This window comes from Astyanax mexicanus, chromosome 5, assembly GCF_023375975.1.
Source record: "Astyanax mexicanus isolate ESR-SI-001 chromosome 5, AstMex3_surface, whole genome shotgun sequence".
NCBI classification, from domain to species: domain Eukaryota; kingdom Metazoa; phylum Chordata; class Actinopteri; order Characiformes; family Acestrorhamphidae; genus Astyanax; species Astyanax mexicanus.
This window is the reverse complement of record NC_064412.1, coordinates 38,498,412-38,518,265: the sequence shown is the minus strand read 5'-3', so window position 1 is coordinate 38,518,265 and position 19,854 is coordinate 38,498,412. Positions and strand designations below refer to the sequence as shown.

General features: G+C 36.6%; 1 protein-coding gene across 5 annotated transcripts in view; it reads left to right on the top strand.

Moving 5' to 3' along the window:
* Nucleotides 1-19,854, top strand: part of scn1lab (sodium channel, voltage-gated, type I like, alpha b) — an 85,424-nt gene that overhangs the window by 61,383 nt on the left and 4,187 nt on the right. For all 5 annotated transcript variants that reach the window (XM_049479144.1, XM_049479142.1, XM_015605714.3 and 2 more), the window contains exons 19-26: nucleotides 458-612; nucleotides 2,573-2,746; nucleotides 12,126-12,248; nucleotides 15,519-15,791; nucleotides 17,252-17,305; nucleotides 17,920-18,057; nucleotides 19,113-19,217; nucleotides 19,506-19,776. In XM_049479144.1, coding sequence (XP_049335101.1) covers nucleotides 458-612; nucleotides 2,573-2,746; nucleotides 12,126-12,248; nucleotides 15,519-15,791; nucleotides 17,252-17,305; nucleotides 17,920-18,057; nucleotides 19,113-19,217; nucleotides 19,506-19,776 — 1,293 coding nt within the window. The remainder of the gene's footprint in view (nucleotides 1-457; nucleotides 613-2,572; nucleotides 2,747-12,125; nucleotides 12,249-15,518; nucleotides 15,792-17,251; nucleotides 17,306-17,919; nucleotides 18,058-19,112; nucleotides 19,218-19,505; nucleotides 19,777-19,854) is intronic.

The window sequence follows — 19,854 nt, the reverse complement described above, 5'->3', positions numbered from 1 at the left end:
TAACATTTATTTACAAAAAAGAAACAAAGAAATAAAAAAACAAAAACAGCACCCTGGGAACACCGAAGACCATCCAGAGAATGCGGTGCAGCACATTCTGACTAAGGGTCTCAGTAGCTTAGAAAGTCATAAATGTCTTGTTCGAGCAAATAGCTATTTTTTAAATAGGATATTTAACATGTATCTGTAGCTAAAGTAGCCTGTTGTTATTATACTGTTTTATTTCAAGGTCTATCTATATTTTTCTGATGCTGTTTTAATTTTCTTCACTTCAGTTCATATTGGTCTTTTTTCAGATTCTTAATATGGTCCTTTATGTGATTAAATTTGACACCCTAGTTTTAGGAGTAACACTTTATAACAATTATAATACTATAACACTTTCTCACTCTCTTTCACTCTCTCTCATTATCTCTCCATCTCTCTCTGGTAATGTCCTCCTCCCTCTCCGTGGCAGGCTGTGTGATGAGGTTTCAGTGTTGCCAGGTGGACATAGAGAAGGGAAAATGGAAGAGCTGGTGGACTCTGAGGAAGACGTGCTTCATCATCGTCGAGCACAACTGGTTTGAGTCCTTCATCATCTTCATGATCCTCCTGAGCAGTGGCGCTCTGGTAAGAGCATCATTTATAATATATAATTGCAGATAAAATTCTGTTTATGCAGTGGACACCTTCAGACCACAGTGCATTAATGCAATGCAGTTTCACCCCAAACACACCAACAATGTACAGTTAGACCAAAACATACTTATTTGGGCTCTGCATGTATTTTAAATGAAACAAATGAGATAAAATTGAAATGTAGACTTTCAGATTTAGATTTTGAAGTTTGAACAAAAAAGTCAGATGAGATGTTTAGGAATTACAAACATTTTTCACAAAAGCCTTCTCATTTCAGAGGCTCAAACGTAAAGGACAAATGATCTCAAAAGCTATTTTATGGGCTTCATAAGCTATTTCCTCATTAATCTATCATCCGTTAAGCAGGTAAAAGATCTGGAGAGGATTCCAAGTGTGGAATTTGTATTTAGAAGCTGTTGCTGTGAATCCACAGCGTGCAGTTAAAGGAATTCTCAATGGAAGTAAAAACAGACCAACATTAGCCTGAAATAAGGTGAAATCCAGCGGAGATGATAAGAGTGGCCAAACCAACAGTTTGGAACGTTATGGAGAAAAAAAAAAAACACAGTAATGAGTTTGTGAACTCAAACAGGCCTAGACGTCAACATAAGACAAGGATTACAGAATTCTTTCCATGGTGAAGAAAACCTCCTCTTCACAACATCCACCCAGGTGAAGAACACTCTCCAGAACTAGGTGTTTCAGCATCTCAGTCTACCATAAACACAAGACTTAATGAGAGCAAATACAGAGGGTTCACCACAAAATTCAAATCATTAATAAAAAGGACAGATTAGACTTTATATTTAAAAAAAATAAAACGAAAGAAACCAGCCCACTTCTGGAACAGCGTTCTTCGGATATATAAATCTAAGTTCAGCCTGTACTGAAATGATGGGAAGGAGAAAGCATAGAGAAGGTTTGGAACGGCTCGACACAAAGCTCACCCTATCCTCTGTAAAACATGGTGGTGGATGGGCGTTGCATGGCTTTCAGTGACACTGGGTCACTAGTGTTTCATGATGATTTGACAGAAGATAGAAGCAGAAGGATGAATTCTGAAGTGAACAGGGATTTATTTTCTGCTCAGATTCAACCAAATGCAGCAAGGCTGATTGGATGGAGCTGAACAGTAGCCCTAAAGGTACTGGAAAAACAACACAAGTTTTTTAAGGCATAGAAATGGAATTCTCTGCAGTGGCCAGGTCAACCACCAGATCGGAACAGGATTGAGCAGCATTTCACTCACTTAAAACAAAACTAAAATTAGAAAGACCCACAAACCAGCAACAACTGAAGACAGCTGCAGTAAAGGCCTGGCAAAGCATCATAAAGGAGGAAACCCAGTGTTTGGTGATGTTAGTGGGTTCAAGACGTCAGTCATTGCCTGCAAAGGATTTTATCTATGGTAAAGTTAATTTGTTTAATTACTTTTGAGCACCTAAAATTAAGAGGTTTTGTAGAAAAATAAAGCTGTAATTCCTAAAAGCTTCATAGGGTATTTTTGTTCAACCCTTTGAATTAAACCTGGAAGTCTACACGTAAGTTCCATCTTATTTGTTTCATTTCAGATCCAGTGTGGTGGCATACAGAGCCCAAATCATGAAGTTTGTGTCACTGTCCAAATATTATATATATTTTTTCAGAAATTCTTATGACTTGCTTTTAGCTGGCATAGACAGTACTGTAGGCAAGTTATATATATATATACTCCAAGCGATACAATTGTTCAGAAAATACAGCATTACAAGTGTACTGTACTGAAACCCAATGTTGGTGTTGTGTGTGTTTTGCAATTTTGTTATTTTGAAAGTGGTCTTATTTTTTTCTTTGTGTGCTATAAAAAGTTTTACATTTCCCCATTCCTGCAGAAACCCTGAGGATACAAATATTGATATAATCCGCCATATTTTTATTCTATATTTTTGTGTGTGTGTGTGTGTTTATGCAGGCATTTGAGGATATCTACATAGAGCAGCGGAAGACGATAAAGACTGTTCTGGAATATGCTGATAAAGTCTTCACCTACATCTTCATCCTGGAGATGTTGCTGAAATGGGTGGCATATGGCTTCGTCAAATACTTCACCAATGCCTGGTGCTGGCTCGACTTCCTCATTGTAGATGTATGTAACCTTTTCACTTTTCACTGGTGTGTGTACTTAGACTTTTGGCATGGATAAAAACTGCTCTGAGACAGTTATTAAATGCACAGAGCATGTACAAAGATATGTTCTTCAAATAACACCAGGTTTAACTATTTTTATTTTCATCATTTATTGGTTGTGCTTGAGTGCTGTCTTGCAGGATGTTTAAAAAAGATGAATGATAAGGACACCTAGTGGTATTTCTACTAGACTCTAAAGCATTTAAAAGGTTTACTTCTGTGTTGGTGATTTTCCAGCTAGTTGTGTTGTTTGGACTGGAAGGAATTTTAATTGAGAGGAAAGGTAGCATTTGTTTGCCTAGTGCATACAGGAACACTGGAATGCGTAATGTTTAACACACACCAAGCACTCTCCCTTTGCAGGCAAATATGTATGCCAATCTTAAACTGATTATCGGCATGTTTAGATTTTATCCAGATTAATTTTTGGTAGTCTGGATAGCCAGAAACCGGAAATCAGATTTTTTGTAAATCAGATCCAAACCACATTTGCAGTTATTTTGAAGTGCAATTACAACTGTATGTGTATCGATCAGGGTTCATATGGTCATAAAAAAAACTTGGAAAAGTCATTTGAAAATAGCAATTTTCAGGCCTGGATAAGTTTTGGAAATTTGAAAAAGTCGTGCAGATTGGCTCTACAAATCTTAATGTTTCTGCTAATCAACTGAGAAAAACTGTTTTGATTTTAAAAATCATTTAAATGGTCAAATCCATCGCATCTCTTTGCAATAGCTAGCTGGCTGCATGGAGTCCTACTCTGACTTTCACTTTAAACTATAACCGGATGTAAATTCACACAGTGAGAGAAAAATGCTGATTTAATGCTGTCTGGCTTTATTCTGACTAAGGGTGTTCCATATTGTATCGTATGCGATAATATTGCCAACATTTTTAAATATCGTGAACGATATTATACCCTGAAATATTGTGTCATATTACCCACCCCTAATTATCACATCAGGGTGCAACTTTTTTGCTGTTTTTATTCAAAGAAAAATTCACACTTTTCTTATTTCTCAATATATATCTACTAGAGACCGAATATATCTGTCCAGTAGCATTTTTTTACTTTAATTCTGGATATATGAAAATATTTGTAGTGCATTATTAGTATCATGACATTCTGTTACAAATCTGATATTCTGATATTTTTTTAATATCTCAGTTAGGGGTGTGCCATATCATATCATATGCAATAATAAAATTTAATTTTCAATTTGTTGCAGTAGTGTATTCTTGAAATATATATTTTTTTAATTACGTGTTTTGTTACATATCGCCAAGAGTATCGTTATCGCAAAAATACCAGGAAATCTCGTGATATTATTTTAGGGCCATATCGCCCACCCCTAATTCTGACACATAAAAGACAGAGACCCAAGGACATAAGCGTGCAAAATATGCAGAAACATGTGATTTTTCTACATGGGAGAAGCAATACAGCTCTAGCTAGAATTAGCTAGCTAAACACCAGGCTGTTGCTGCCATGGAAACTGTGAGATCAGCCTAGGTATTTTCATCTCGGGAAACAACCAAACACTTTTTTCATTGTATACATTAAAAGATAAATATTAAAATTAGAAGAAAGGGGAAAATGTACACTATACACTAATACAGAGTGAGCTCAGGTTTTCATATATAAGTCTAAGAACCAGAGTTCAGTAGTTTAGCTGCACACAATAGAGCTCTCAGGATTTTACACACATTTTATTATTGAATATGTGTCAGCATTTCTTAAAGATTTTTTTTTTGTCTAACCATGTTTAAATAAACATTTTAGGTAAGATATAGGCTTACAATAATCAGTTTTGACATGGATTTTATGTTTTATTTCTATATCTGCATTGATTTTTAAAGATTGTATGGTCATGAAAATTTGCAGCCAAGGCATGAAAAAATCATGAAAAATCGTGGAAATAAAAAGTGTATGAATCCTGACCGATGCACTTCAGTATGTATTAGAGACCGACCGATATGGGTTTTTCTAAGGCCGATGCCGATACCGATCATTAGTGGTCAGAGTCAGCCGATGGCCGATGTGACCTACCGATTTTTAGGGCCGATATGCTATCGTATTATACTAATAAATATACTAATTTATTATACTAATAAAAAAAATATTAATTTTATTTAGATTGTATTATCCATAACATTTTATTTTATTCATTATATAACATATGTTCTATATACACTATATATTCATGTTTATAGTAGAAATATTATGTTGGCTATTATATAAAATTTACTGTAGGGGCCTACTAATTAACAAATGTATGACTTGTTGCAGTCTGTTAGTCTATTAATTATTCATTTTAATATGTTTAACAGAGTGCAAGAAGACTTCCATAATGTGACAACTTTAGATAGTTACTCCAAAACGGCAAAGCTCATTTCTTCTTCAACTCCATGCAGTTGAAAACGAATGGACATGGGAGGACAATGTTATAAAATGTTCACATTAGGGCTGCAGCTATTATTTTACAAAAATGGGTGACGTTTAAATTAAGAATAAAATTATAAATAATGCAAAAACAGACAGGTGCTGTAATTTAAATATAGCTTTATCTGTTTTTTTTTCTTCTTCAAATGAGCTCCTTAGCCAGAGAAACGTGTCTCATCAGCTGTACTGGAGGTTCGGTGCGTGAGCGGAAAATGAGTTGAGAAAGCTGAAGAGCGCGGACTTTAAGCCAGGCGGACACTGTGCGATTTTAGCCCGATTTTAAGCCCGATCTGGTCGGATGCGACTGAATTTCATGATCGGGCCGAATTTTAGCTTGATCGTGCGTCGTTTGTCGTGCAGTGTGAGAGGGGAAGCGATGTCCGATTAATTGCCCATAGGAGCTGCGAATGAGCAGTCGGACGCGACCAGGGATTTCTGACATGCCAGAAATTTTGGTCGCTTGTCTCACAGTGTGAGCTGTTTTGCGGGCCGATTTCTTAACGTCGACCTGTTTTTCCAAAAATCTGCACAGTAACTATAAATAATTATTAGTCATATTTATTTCTGTCAGTTATAAGGATTTATATTTATGTTCGGTACACAGACTTATAGCTTAATATAGCAGACACAGGCATTCTGCTGTTTAAGAATTTCAACAGATGCTTATTCTCAGTCAATAGCTGGAGTTTTTGAAAAGAAAAATTAAAAGAGAAAATATCTTTGACAAACATAAATTTATTTTATTTCACTTTGCTATTATATCTGAAAAATAAAGCACATTGTCAGCGTCTGGTGCTGCCCGTCAATTATATAAAACTTAAAACATGCACAGAAATATAAAGCTATATTTTATAATTCGTTTCTTTTCGCCAGGGCAAATTTATTAAAATTATAAATATGTTAATTTATTAATTAAAATCTCGTCCAGTGCTCCAGAATATTAGCCACGCAAAGCCAGCTTAGCGCAGCGCGTGGCATTGCGCGCGGCATTGCCCGCATAATAACCTCTGTCTTCTAAAATAAACGTCGGAGAAGTGTAGTAAAATTAGTGCTATTAAACTTACTAAAGCTAATAAATGTACTGATAATTAATCAAGATAAATCAGACAAAATGCGCTGCGCCTCTCTCTCGCTCTCTTTCGCAGCGCGGAGCTGAATTCAGCGCGAGGCTACAGGAACTCAGTTCAGTTGAATAAAAATAAGTAAGGGCCTGTAAGTACAAGCAAAGGACCTGTAAGTAAATATAGTCAAATATAAAGAATAGTTTGAGGTTTTGGTGAGCTGTTTTCATGATTTGAAACTGAAACTAACTGAAACTTTGATTATTCTGCAGAAAGCCTGGGTTATTTTAAACAAATTTTTAATGAGTTTATATTTTATATTTTTTATTTATTCATTTAAATTATTTTTCTTCTTTTATTAATCAAATCATTAAATATATATCTTCATAAGATATAATTTTTTTCCCTTTTATGTCAATTTTTATGATCTTTTTTTAAGGTCCTATTTTTCCTTTTTTACGTATATATTTTATTCGTCTATAATAAATGTCAGTTTTTATTCCTATTTTTTATATATATTATTAATCCCTTTTAAACTGTTAATGCTCAGCGGCACTGTAAATGAGGGTCCCTATCCAGTGTGAATAACCGATTGCTTGTTTAATATTCAGTGTTGCAAAACCAGTTTTTACATAAACAATAAACAGAATAAAAAATAAAATTATTTTATTTTATTTAAGCTGCTGGTGTTTCTTTCGCAGCCTGACACGCAGTCATTTTTCTATGCGCTCTCCTTCTGTAAAACGGACAACCCGTAGAGTCCACGTCGCCTCAGCCACCTGCGAGTCCATGTACGTCTCTTCCGTGGACTTTCAGCGCACAACAGGGCACAAATAAGCAAAGCTAAGCGCTTTCTTTTGCAAGGCGTTGTGTTGAAGCGAGAGTTTGTACGCAAAGAAAGCTCCGCCTACGGGCTGCGTTTAGACGTGCAGTGTAAGCTCCCCCGTCGCAGCAGGTCAGTCGGACCGTACAGTGTGTGCAGATGAATCGCAGGCGTTGTTCATACACGACAAACGATTCAAACGTGCTGTTTGAGCTCTCCAGAACGCATCCGATTAAAAAAATCGCACAGTGTCCGCCTGGCTTTATAGGTTCAGGATAAAATGAGCTTTTATCAGAAAAGTCTGGAGGGGGTTCTAAAGTAGAACCCGACAAAACAGAAAATTCTGCTCATCGTTTCATTTAATATCTAACAGCGCAAACCGCTTTAAACGGGTGAGTTTTACAGCAGAACAGCAGGAGGCGGCATGATTTAATGTCTGTTTGTAGTGAAGGAAAAAGAGATGTTTTATTTTAACTCCATTATTTTAGAAACTATTTGTTTTATTAATTCGTTTACAATAAAGCTTATTTATATATAAGGAGAAGTACAGTCCTCTAATAATCCTGACTAACCAGTAATTATTATTTCAGCGCAGCTGATGCTGCGAATATCCTTAAACAGTTTTAGTCCTGCCCTTTTTCATTTCGTCTAAAAATAATTTAAATACTGAAAATATCAAGTGTTAATTTGATTTTATTTACTTAGATTTTCGTTTCTGAAGAAGAGACGTCAGTTATTTTATACTAGAGCTTATAGATAGGGCTTGCCTTGCATAGTCAGGGCGCATTCCAAATGCACTCCTGCCATCAACGCTAAGCATAGTTTCGTTTGGAGAGAAATGCTACAACACCGATGCAGTTGAAATTCTATTCTTTTTCAGTAAATGAAGCAACATCACAGATTACTAATCATGAGAGAAAATATAGACTTTGGGACACTGGATTGTAAAAATGGATGCCTTACCCGTTGAAAGTCTTGCTCACTCTTGAAACCTTGCGCTGCGTTCCAAGTAGCTGCCCGCAGATGTGCCGGATTAAAATCGGCGCGGCCAAATAAGAAAATCGGCCGATGCCGATTGATAAAAAAATAACAAAAATCGGCCGATTAAATCGGCTGGCCGATCGATCGGTCGGCCTCTAGTATGTATATACTCTGGACCCTAAAATCATATTTCAGTGTCTCTTTTGCTTTACTCACAACATGACAAACAGTGACCTCATCACATCCAGAGGGCAGGAGTCCTAAAAGAGTCAAGCTTGAAACCACAGCAAGCAATGCAATTCAACAGAATTAATTTAAATTATCTCTAATTTTCCTGCAGTCTGAACATAGTTTTTCCAGTCTTGTTTGGTGTTGTTGATAAGCCTGTGCCCACTGCAGTCTGCTGATTCCCTAAACTAGAGTGACTTTCAAGGCTATTAGTTTTAGAGGTTGGTCAGTGTGGTGTTTGGCATCTCGCCCAGTGACTCTTATTGATGTATTGCAGCATAGTCACCTAAGCTGGGAATGGAACCCCAGTCTTCCAAATAGTGGCTTACTGGATGTAAAGGTTCTTCAGTTTTGTGATCCTGTGCCTACTGCAGCCTCTGGTATCTGTTCTTGGCTGACAAAAGTGGAATCCAGTTTTAACTTCTAACTGTGTTATCTGTCATCATCTGCAAAACTGATGCTTAGTGGATGTTGTTTTTTTTTTTTGTTCCACCATTCTGAATAAACACTACATTCTACTCTGCTAAAAAAACCCATGTTATTGACAATTCAATAATACTCAAACCAATCCCAAAGAAAGGTTCAAGAATTTGCCCAAACTCGGGTGATGTATGACAGCATTGTCCGAGACTTAGGAACAAGGCCAAAAAAACTCACCACCTGGATTTAACTAAGTAAATGATGTGGGGTTGGGGCTGCAGTTCGTCATGTCTAGATTCAGCAACAGTATGTGCTGAAAAAATGAGGTCAGCTGACTACCTGAATATACTGAATATAGACCAGGTTATTCCATCAATGGATTTTTTCTTCCCTGATGGCACGGCCATATTCCAAGATGAAAATGCCAGAATTCATGGGGCTGGAATTGTGAAAGAGTGGTTCAGGGAGCATGAGATCAACATTTTCACACATGGATTGTTCACCACAGAGTCCAGACCTTAACCTCATTGAGAGTCTTTGGGATGTGCTGGAGAAGACTTTGAGCAGTGGTCAGACTCTACCATAATCAGTGCTGCAAGATCTTGGTGAAAAAATAATGCAACATTGGATTGAAATAAATCTTGTAACATTGTAGAAGCTTAATGAAACAGTGAATGCACCACAATCAAAGCTAAAGTAAAATATTTTTATTTATTTTGGTGGCAATTTTTATTTAATTATTTATTATTATTATTTTTTTGGCCAGGTAGTGTAGTTTATACTCTGCAATGGAGAGCTGGCCAAAGCAGCTCAGGCCAATTCACATATTATACTCAACAACTGGGGTGTTAGCACATATGGTTTGTGTGATTGCCATATTACACTCAGAAACCTGGGTGATGGCACATGTAGCACTCATCCTGTATGTGAACCAAGCAGTTGAGCCAGAATTAAGACGTCTGGCATAAATGATCTTGACACCCTCAAAATCAAAAGGTCGATGTGAACATCAACTAGCTGAAGCTGCTGGTCAGTATCAGTACAAATATCATGCACTGCACTTCTGATTGACTGATTTGATGATTGTGTACTGCAGGCAGGGAAACATAATAGAGTCTCTCCAGTCCACATGGGGTTAAATGCACTGCTCAAAAGCACAGTGACAGTAGCTGTGTGTTATCTGCTGACTCACTGGTGACTCATTCCCGCCTCATTCACACATGCCACTGGGCGTGCGGGACTGCACTATTAGGATCTGTGCTCCTCAGTGTTCAGAGAGTGCCAGCCTGTCACCGGGACACCAACACCCACTCTCCAAGCACCACCTGACTCCATCCAGGAATTCTAATTGTTGCTGTACAGATCTGAAAATATGTCAGAGAATGTAAAGGCTATTTGTGGTTGTTGTCTTCTGAATTTAACAAACTGAAATGGATGTGAAATCGTATTTACCATATTTCAGACTATAAGGCACAACGGATTATAAGGCACTCTGTCAATGAAAGTCTTTTTTCATACATAAAGTGCAGCAGATTATAAGGCGCATCATGCAACACTAGCAAGGATGGCTACATCGAAGTGAGCAAGGTTGTTGCCATGTTTCTCTTCTAATGAGGAAGCACCTAAATAAACAAAACTGTAAAAAAATGTCTTTTAAAGTCAGAGCAGAGACTGTAAAAAAGTTGGACGCCGTGTTGCCGTTCCCATTCATTTAATGAAAATGAAGCCAAATTCTTCCGCCATGTTGGTGATCCTGAAACCTGAGTATTTGAATAAACCCGCCCCTGAGGGTACCTCGCGGTCACAGGCTGCGGAGCAGAGCTTACAGTCTGTTATTGGTCCCGCCCATAACCAGCCCTTTTACAATAACCACACCTTTTTGAATAGAGCTGAATAACGTTTTAAAAACGAATTCTGTGGGGATATAAAAATTTTACAATATAAGCAGAGGTTACACTAGCTGTTGCATTTAAATAATGGAGGTAGAATTACAGTATATTGGAAAAAAACGTGATTGAAAGTTGTCTGTTTTGCCATTGAAACCTATGGGGATGGGTGGGGTTACACATCTTTCTGCAACCAAACAGCAGGGAACGCCCGACCTGTGGTGACTTCACATTTGAGAGACAATGCTCTGTCCAGCCATACACAGTCTATGAGTCAGAGTGCTGGATGTTAATCTACACAGTTTTCTCTCCTAAAAACTGTTTATTTGTGTTAGTAAAGCGTTTCCGGTTAGCAGCACTAGCCAACTAAAGGTAGCAGCGCTACCCCAGCTCCAGTAAGTGTAATGAGAACAATAAAGTAAGCATAAAATTAACATGATATATTGTTTAATATAAGTATAATGCCAAAGACTGGCGTGAGATGCTTGCAGAGTAAAAATTAAAGAGAGACCTAACCAAAACATTTGAGCCAAAACCAAAATAACCATCAAGGAAACACCCAGGTAAACAACTAAAAAAGGGCAAGACAATATCAGTTGAAGCAAAAATAGGTAATGCATGGAACTAGACAAAGAGCTGAATGAAATCAAAACCCAGATGAAGCTGATCTACCAATTAGATGCTAATTGGCTGGCTGAGACACTTAAATGAGAAATGCATTCTGGGACTTAGAGGTAATAAAAGTGGAAAAGTCTGTTGAGGAATTGCAAGTTGTTACAAAGGTACGCATTAATGTTCTTTGACAGGATGTTCTTAAACAGCGCCAGGCTGTTTTATTTGTGTAAAACATGAGAAATAACAATATTTCACACACATTTGTGTACACACACATTTGTGTTGGACAATAACCTGCGATTTTACAATCAACAAAATAAGACCCACAATATTTGTAGTAGTGTGAGAACCACTGTTCATTTAACAAGGAAACATTAAATACCTTACATAAACTTTGCTAACATGTTTAATCATACTAATTATCTGGAGGTTTAAATTGTTGGGGTAAAACTGACCGCAAGGTTACACAGTCTAAACATTACCTTAATAAACTTTCACTGGATATAAAGGTTCTTCCCCAGTTAAAAGGTTCTTCTATGGTATCGCTCAAAAACCATTGGTAGCAGCTTTATCTTTAAGAAGAAGTACAAAAAAAAATGTGGAGGCTGAAGTGTTAAGAGTCTAGTCATTCCACATCCGTGAATCAATTGGGTCACTGCAGTTTGATCTGTAGTGACACTGTTGAATCTGGCCCTAATTTGCAGAACTTGCAGTCACTGCTGGAACTGAGGCCAGGGTGTGTGGGTTATAGGAAATGACGGGACAGAATAAGGAGATTTTTCAAAACTTCTGATAATTTAACCATTTCTTTTGCCAACTCTTATTCTCATTGTGTGCCCTTGTTTGATTTTGTCTTTACTGATTTTTTTTTTTTTTTTCAGGTGTCTTTGGTCAGTCTGGTTGCAACTGCTTTAGGTTACTCTGAGCTAAGTGCCATTAAATCACTGAGGACCCTGCGTGCTCTGAGACCATTAAGAGCGCTGTCACGTTTTGAGGGCATGAGGGTGAGTATGAAAACGAGAGCTTCTTGTGAGATTTCAGATTTGATATTTCATTCATAGTAAAATCTGCATACCATTGTATACAGGACACAAGCCAATGAAGCTCAATGCCACTTGCAAAGTTTTTGTAACACAGTCAAGTGCCAATATTTTGACCACCTCCTTGTTTCTACACACATTATATAATCTCCCCGCTCCACTGATCATATAGGATCACTTTGTAGTTCTATAATTACAGACTGTAGTCCTTTTGTTTCTCTGTATACTGTTATTATATTCCGTTCAGCCTGTTCTTTAATGATCAGGACCCCACAGGAGAGACCATCACAGAGCAGCTATTATTTGAGTAGCTGGTGATTCCCATCAGACACAGCTGTGCTGCTGGAGTTTTTAAAAACATCAGTGTCACTTCTGGACACTGTGTGAACTAGGACTGGGTATCGTTTTAAAATTTTCAATACAACACTTTAAATTAATTCCGATACCCAAACTATACTTTTTTCAATACCTTTTTCTAAATTATAAACAAAAAATACAAAAAATGATTATTATTCTTTAACAAGCTATTAATTTAACAGCGTGCATGAATAATCTCACTCTCATACTGTCATCAAGAGAGACTCCATCTTTTTCAATCTTGTTGGAACAAACAGTGAGCAAACATTGCTTGTGCTTAAACTACAAATATTGTTACTGTGCATATTGCATTTTTAGTTCTTTCTCATCATTGCATTGACAAAATTAAATTATATAATATTAGTGATGTCAGTCACTTAAAAACTAATTATAATAATGATTTTTTTATGGGTCAGTAATAATAGTGGGGTGTAGTTAAGGTCAAGCAGATGATAGTTTTTACTGTATTATAATTTCTTAGGAAAAAGAGAGCAAGTGAGAGAAAGACAGAGCGAGTTAGTCATAGAGACAGCGCAAGTTGAAGAGAGCGTGCCTGAGATTTTAGCACAGCGTTTTGCGTGTTTCATGCAAAGTACTTGGTAGTGCCAAAACATTTTGGTCGGTGTTTGTTATTGAATTTTGATACCCTCAACCCCAGTGTGAACAGCGTTCTGTGGGCAGCATCCTGTAAGTACTAATTAAGGACTGAGTAGAGGTTGACCAACACAAACTGTGCAGCAACAGATACAGAGCTTCTGTCTCCGACTTTGAATCTGCAAGGTGGAGCAGCTAGATAGGAGTGTCTAATAGAGTGGAGGACAGGGAGTGAGTGAACACAGTGTTTAAAAACTCCAGCAGCACAGCTGTGTCTGCTCCACTTGTACTAGCACAACATACACTAACTAGCCAGTACAGTCACTGCAGTGCTGAGAGTAACGACCCACCACCCAAATAATAGCTGCTCTGTGGTGATCTTTCCTGTGGGGTTGTGAACACTGAAGAACAAGGTGAAAGGAGGATAATATAGAATGCACAGAAACAGATACAGGACTACAGTCTGTAATTATAGAAGTACAGAGTGTCCTATATGGTCAGTAGAGCTGACAAGATGGACAGTGTGTTTAGAAACATAGAGTTTGTCATAATATTAAATTATTAAAATCTACTGTCTAATATTATACAGCAGAAATGTGTATAGAGTACAGTAATATTGTAAGGGGTTACAGTAAGTGACTGCATGGCTCTCTATGTTTCTTGTGGTGAAAGTCTTGAATCTTTTCTGGTAGATTTCTGGTGCTTGTTGTGATGTTGTGTTATTGTGCCTTTGACCTTTAATTTCTTTCTCTGTTATGTGTCTTTTTCATTTGCAGTAAACAAATGTAGTGACATCATCGTGTCTCCACAAGGTTTTTGGTTTTTGTTTTGGTTCTATTTTGTGTGCCCACCATTTTATTAGCTCAAACAGCTTCTCAATAGAAATGTTTATTGAACTCAAACATCAGACATTAGCCCCTCCAGCAGCTGCTGTATAGACGAGGATAGACGCTGGCTGTGCTGTGTAATTAACGTGACCAGTTTATCCCGTTCTCAAACAGGCTCACTAATCTCAACCTCTGTGCTGTTTACACTGTTAAAAATAAAGCTGCTTTAAGTGCTGCCATGGAAGGACTACTTTTGGTTCCCTAAAGAACCATGGTTGTGATGGAAATGTGTGAGTGTGAAGAATCTTAAACCCAATACTCATTCTGAGTTTAATTTTAAGACATAATAATTCAATTTTGTATATATTTTTTTATATTTTAGTCATGTACAGTGCTGTGCGAAAGTATGACAAAAAAGCAAAAAGAAATCTTTCACGCCACTGTGTATTACCTGTAAATAATTAATTAGTTACTATAAATAATGTAATAAAATGATGTGAAATCTACTACAAATAATTCTGTATATTATATTAATATTTAAATATATAATATAAATAACTACTGTAAATGTTATATACTGTTAGTAATCCCAAACCTAATATAATATACAATAACTTCTCAAAATGATTCAGTATTTACTATAAGTGAATCACTAACTACTAAAATTATTTCATAACTGATATAAATTATTTAGTAGCTGTTATAACAGAGTCGGCACTATAATGGATACGGTAGTTACTGTTAATACTTCCAAAACTACTTTAAATGATTTGGTTACTGCTATAAAGTGTTTTGTGTTTTTTACAAATGATTCAGTATCAACTATAAATAAATCAGTAACTGCTATAAAACAGTCTGTGTCTACTATAAGTAATTAACTAATTACTAACTCACTTCTTTAAATTAATCCGAATCTAAATAAACAAATTGTACTGTATCTACTATAAGTGATTCACCAACTTATATAAATGATTCAGTAACTGATGTAAATGATTCAGTAACTGTTATAAATGAATCAATAACTGTTATAAATGATTTAATAACTGTTATAAACGATTCAGTAACTTGTAAATAATGCGGCTTCAGGGTGAGAAAAAGAAGTACAGGCTTTAAAGGTTTAATGGTGTAAGCACTGATGTAGGGGTTCATTATCGGTGTAAACGTTCTTCACACTTACATATGTCTGAATATATCTTAAAGCGCCATTGTTTTTAAGAGTGTACAGTCATTAGTAAACCTGCTTCTTGTGAATATGTGAGCTTAGATTCCCCTTACTTGTCATTCATTTCCTGTAATGATGTTAAATAATAAACGTGAACAATCATTGCCCCCTATTCTATTAACATCATGATAATACAGTTTGAGTGATTGAGTGCAGTGCTAACCTCTTTCTAACCGGTGTGAATAAATTTCTCAAGAGTGCAGTAAATAAGATTTAAATGTGTGTCACTCACAGGTTGTGGTAAATGCTCTGCTTGGCGCCATTCCCTCCATTATGAACGTGCTGTTGGTGTGCCTGATCTTCTGGCTCATCTTCAGCATCATGGGCGTCAACCTGTTCGCCGGCAAGTACTACCACTGTGTCAACAGCACCACAGACGAGATGTTTCCCATTAGTGAAGTCAACAACAAATCAGAGTGCTTGGCCCTCAACGAGAGCGCTCGCTGGAAAAACGTCAAGATCAACTTCGACAATGTGGGAGCTGGATACCTGGCCCTGCTGCAAGTGGTAAGAACATATTCTGCCCATTGGTGTTTACTTGCATGTATTTTAGCAGAGACCTAACTTTCAGCCGGTCATGCAGTTTATTTTACCTTGTTTGCTCTTTTCCGGAGGCAAAGACAAAACCATGAGCTGACAATGACACCTATCATGTAGAAAAAGAGTGCATTTCAGTGACTAAAACATCAATAACGGTCCTCCATACAGACAGAACTGCCTGAGACACATATACCATATTTTTTACAGACTAAGGCACACCAGATCGTAAGGCACACTATCAATAAACGTCTATTTTCTGGTCTATTTTCATACATAAAGCACACCGTTTAACACAGTAAACACACAGACTACAAGCCGATAATATGGCTAAACGACGAAAGAGCTGCTCCAGCAGTGCTAGCCGGGGTTAGCAGCAGCCTACAGTTCGATATACTCCCCTCTGAATGAAGAAAGAGCTAGCACGGTTAGCAGCTAACGCTAGTGATTTCCAGCCCTGGTTCTGGAGAACTAAACTGAAACTCCTGTATAACGCTGTACTTCAGTGGAGTGCCTTCACTGCTCATTACAGCCTGACTGGTAAAATTCATACATAAGTTGCACTGGATTAAAAGACGCACTGATGATTTTTCGGAAAATTAAAGGATTTTAAGTGCGCCTTATAGTTCGAAAAATATGCTAGTTGAACTGGGTTTGAATAGGGGTGTAGAAAAATATCGATATTGCATTTTATTGCAGTGTTTTTCAATACTGTATTAACATTCAGAAACACAGTGTTGATTTACATTATTAGTTTACATGTAAAGATTAGTGTCAGACAGGGTTCATTTAGTGTTGTGCTCAAACATTCACCCAGTAGATAAGATAACAGTGTTGTACTTTGTGGTTAGATCCCACTGTTTTGATGGGATAAAAAAAAGTAAACTTTTCTTTTATTAAGATTTTAGAATTGCCAAGTTCATTCTAATACACAGCCCTAGTGCAAAATACAGTTTACTGCTGCTGTAGTCTCTCTCACCACTTTATCAAGCCACGCATGGATATTTGTAGCATATTTTCCAATGTAAGACAAAGAGAAATCACAGCACTGTATCTGATCTCACACCCATCTTGCAGAACTGCCGTGTTTGATTTTGCTGTTTGAGTGTTTGAGTTTCGATAGAAATTATTGTCAATCTATCAGTTTTCTTACCATGTCTAGTGGAAGAGTCAGAGTAAAGATTTTTTAACACCCATAACTTGATAACCACCAAGAGTACACCCCTCTGAATTAGCAAACTAACTCCACAAAAGGAAATTGATTTATCTGTATGGTATGATAGCAAGCTATATGTTTTTTTCTTAGTGAGTTGCCAATATGTGTTTATTTGACTATTTTGACTATTATCAAATATCCATATGGGTAGAGAGTACAGTATGGACCAAATGGTTCTACATTACTATTTACATTGGCTCTTTTTATTATTCAGGCTACATTTAAAGGCTGGATGGACATCATGTATGCAGCAGTGGACTCTCGGAATGTAAGTCTTTCTAGCAGTATAAAACATCCTTTTCTCAGGATTTTTTTTTCTTCTGGAAAATAACCTTACAATGACAAAAATAGACTTTTAAAAAGAGTATTGTGATTTCATGATAAAAGTCTTTAAGTGAAATAAAAAGTTGTCCTTAACAATTAGGAACCTTTTCTGTTTCTCATTTTGTGTTCTTTTAGAAAGATGGTTTGGTGAGGTTTGCTGGATGTTTTTGAGTAGTTTTAAGAAACTAAGCTGAGACTAAATTTTGCTGTATTCCTGAACTCTATTTTTAGATAATTATTGACACTCTGTGGGCAGTCAGTCAGACTGATATTTTGCCTGTGGCAGGTCTGATTAGGTGGGAGTACGTGAAGCTTTATTTTAGGAATAATTATATCAGAAATATGTAACGATTTCTTTTTCCTATTCTGTAAGCACTGCCAAGCAATTCTACCATTGTAGTCTCCCGGCGCTGAGATTGATATACTGACTGAACAATTTGTGTTGTGTTGTTGTTTTCTGCCATTTCTGCCAACATTATGCAGTGGCATTGTGACTAAATATTAAAAGCCAAAGCAGATCAATTAAAAAATGTTGATATAAATGTGTTCCCATTGCAGGTAGAGGATCAGCCAGACTATGAAGTGAACCTCTACATGTATCTGTATTTCGTGATCTTCATCATCTTTGGCTCCTTTTTCACACTCAACCTCTTCATTGGTGTGATCATCGATAACTTCAACCAGCAGAAGAAAAAGATGAGTGTTTAGACTGGCTTAGTTGGGGTGTTTATAGTCTCTATTTTACCTCAATTTACATGTACACTTAAAATTATTGTTCTTTATAAAAGTTTTAATAAGATTATTTAGTTTGAAACCATTTTTAAATCAAATAGGTCAGATCTCATGGATCACCATTGTACATGCCACTAACACTGATTTTGGATGTTTCATGAGCTTTAATTCAAAATGTTTTTTTTTTCTTTAAGACAAGTCAACTTAGGTCTAGCATACATTATACAAATTTAACCCTGGTTTTCCCTTGCAACAATTTTAGACAATTTAGACAGATTTTTAGACAAACAACCTAGAGTTTTTTTACAGTGTGTCCAACAAAAACTTCCATAACTGACAGAGAGAGAAACTGAAGAGAGATTTATATTATATAAATGTTGCACGTATAATCTAATGCTGCTCAGATATCAGAGACTTTTGAATACAGGAAAATTATATTGTTTATGAACTCATGTAATGTGTGTTTAACAATGATGCAGATATCTGTTGAGACACTCATGTGTTTAAAAACTCCAGCAGCACTGCTGTGCATGATCCACCACCCAAATAATAGCTGCTCTGTGGTGGTCTCTCCTGTGGGTTCCTGACTATTGTAGAGCAGGGTGAAAGGAGGATAATAAAGTATGCAGAGAAACAGATACAGGACTACAATCTGTGATTATAGAACTATAAAGTGTCCTAACTGATTAGGGTAGTGTAGGAACAAGGAGCTGCTCATAATATTGTGACTGTGTATATCAGTTGTTAATTTTCAAATGCTGTTGTGTGTACCATTCATGTTTTTAAGCATTTTTAGAGAACATTATGTAAAATGTGAAAAAATAGAAATATGGAGATATACAGACCATAGTTTTCTATTTATAGAAAAAAATCTGAATACTAAAGGATAATTCTGCTATATTGCAGTGGAGGGAGCTCTCCTACACTGACATTTGCCAGTTCAGAGGTGAATAGCAGGAAGGTCTGAGGGCAGTATAACCAGACTTGGTTGTAACCAGTTTCTCTTTCTTGCCCTTTACTTTGGAGGTCAGGATATCTTCATGACAGAAGAGCAGAAGAAGTATTACAATGCCATGAAGAAGCTAGGCTCAAAGAAACCGCAGAAACCCATCCCCAGACCTACGGTATGTTTCTTATATTTCTAATTGACTTTTAAAAACAAATTTGTTAAATATGTGAACCATGTAAGTAAAATAATATAGAAAATAATATCAAGGTAGTTCAGGGTACTTTTGCAATAAAAAAATTATTGGCAATATGAAGAAAACACTGAAAAATATGCTAAAATAATATATAACAGTAAAGACTGAAGCACTTTTATAAGTTGCTATGGATAAGAGAATCTGCTAAATGCCTTTTAAATGTTAATGTAGGTGGTAAGCCTTTATGTTTTGTGTCTGACTTTCTTCCAGAATAAGTTCCAAGGCCTTATTTTTGATTTGATCACCAAGCAAGCCTTTGACATTATCATCATGATCCTGATCTGCCTAAACATGGTGACAATGATGGTGGAGACAGATGACCAGACGAAAGAGATGGACAATATCCTGTACTGGATTAACCTGGTCTTCATCGTTCTCTTCACTGGCGAATGTGTGCTCAAAATGGTTTCCCTGCGACACTACTTCTTCACTGTTGGCTGGAACGTGTTTGACTTTGTGGTTGTGATTTTGTCAATTGTTGGTAAGTGCTTAAGAAGATAATATTTCTAATTATGGGTTCAAATAATAGGAGGGATCTCTCCTAATTTTATTAAAACCA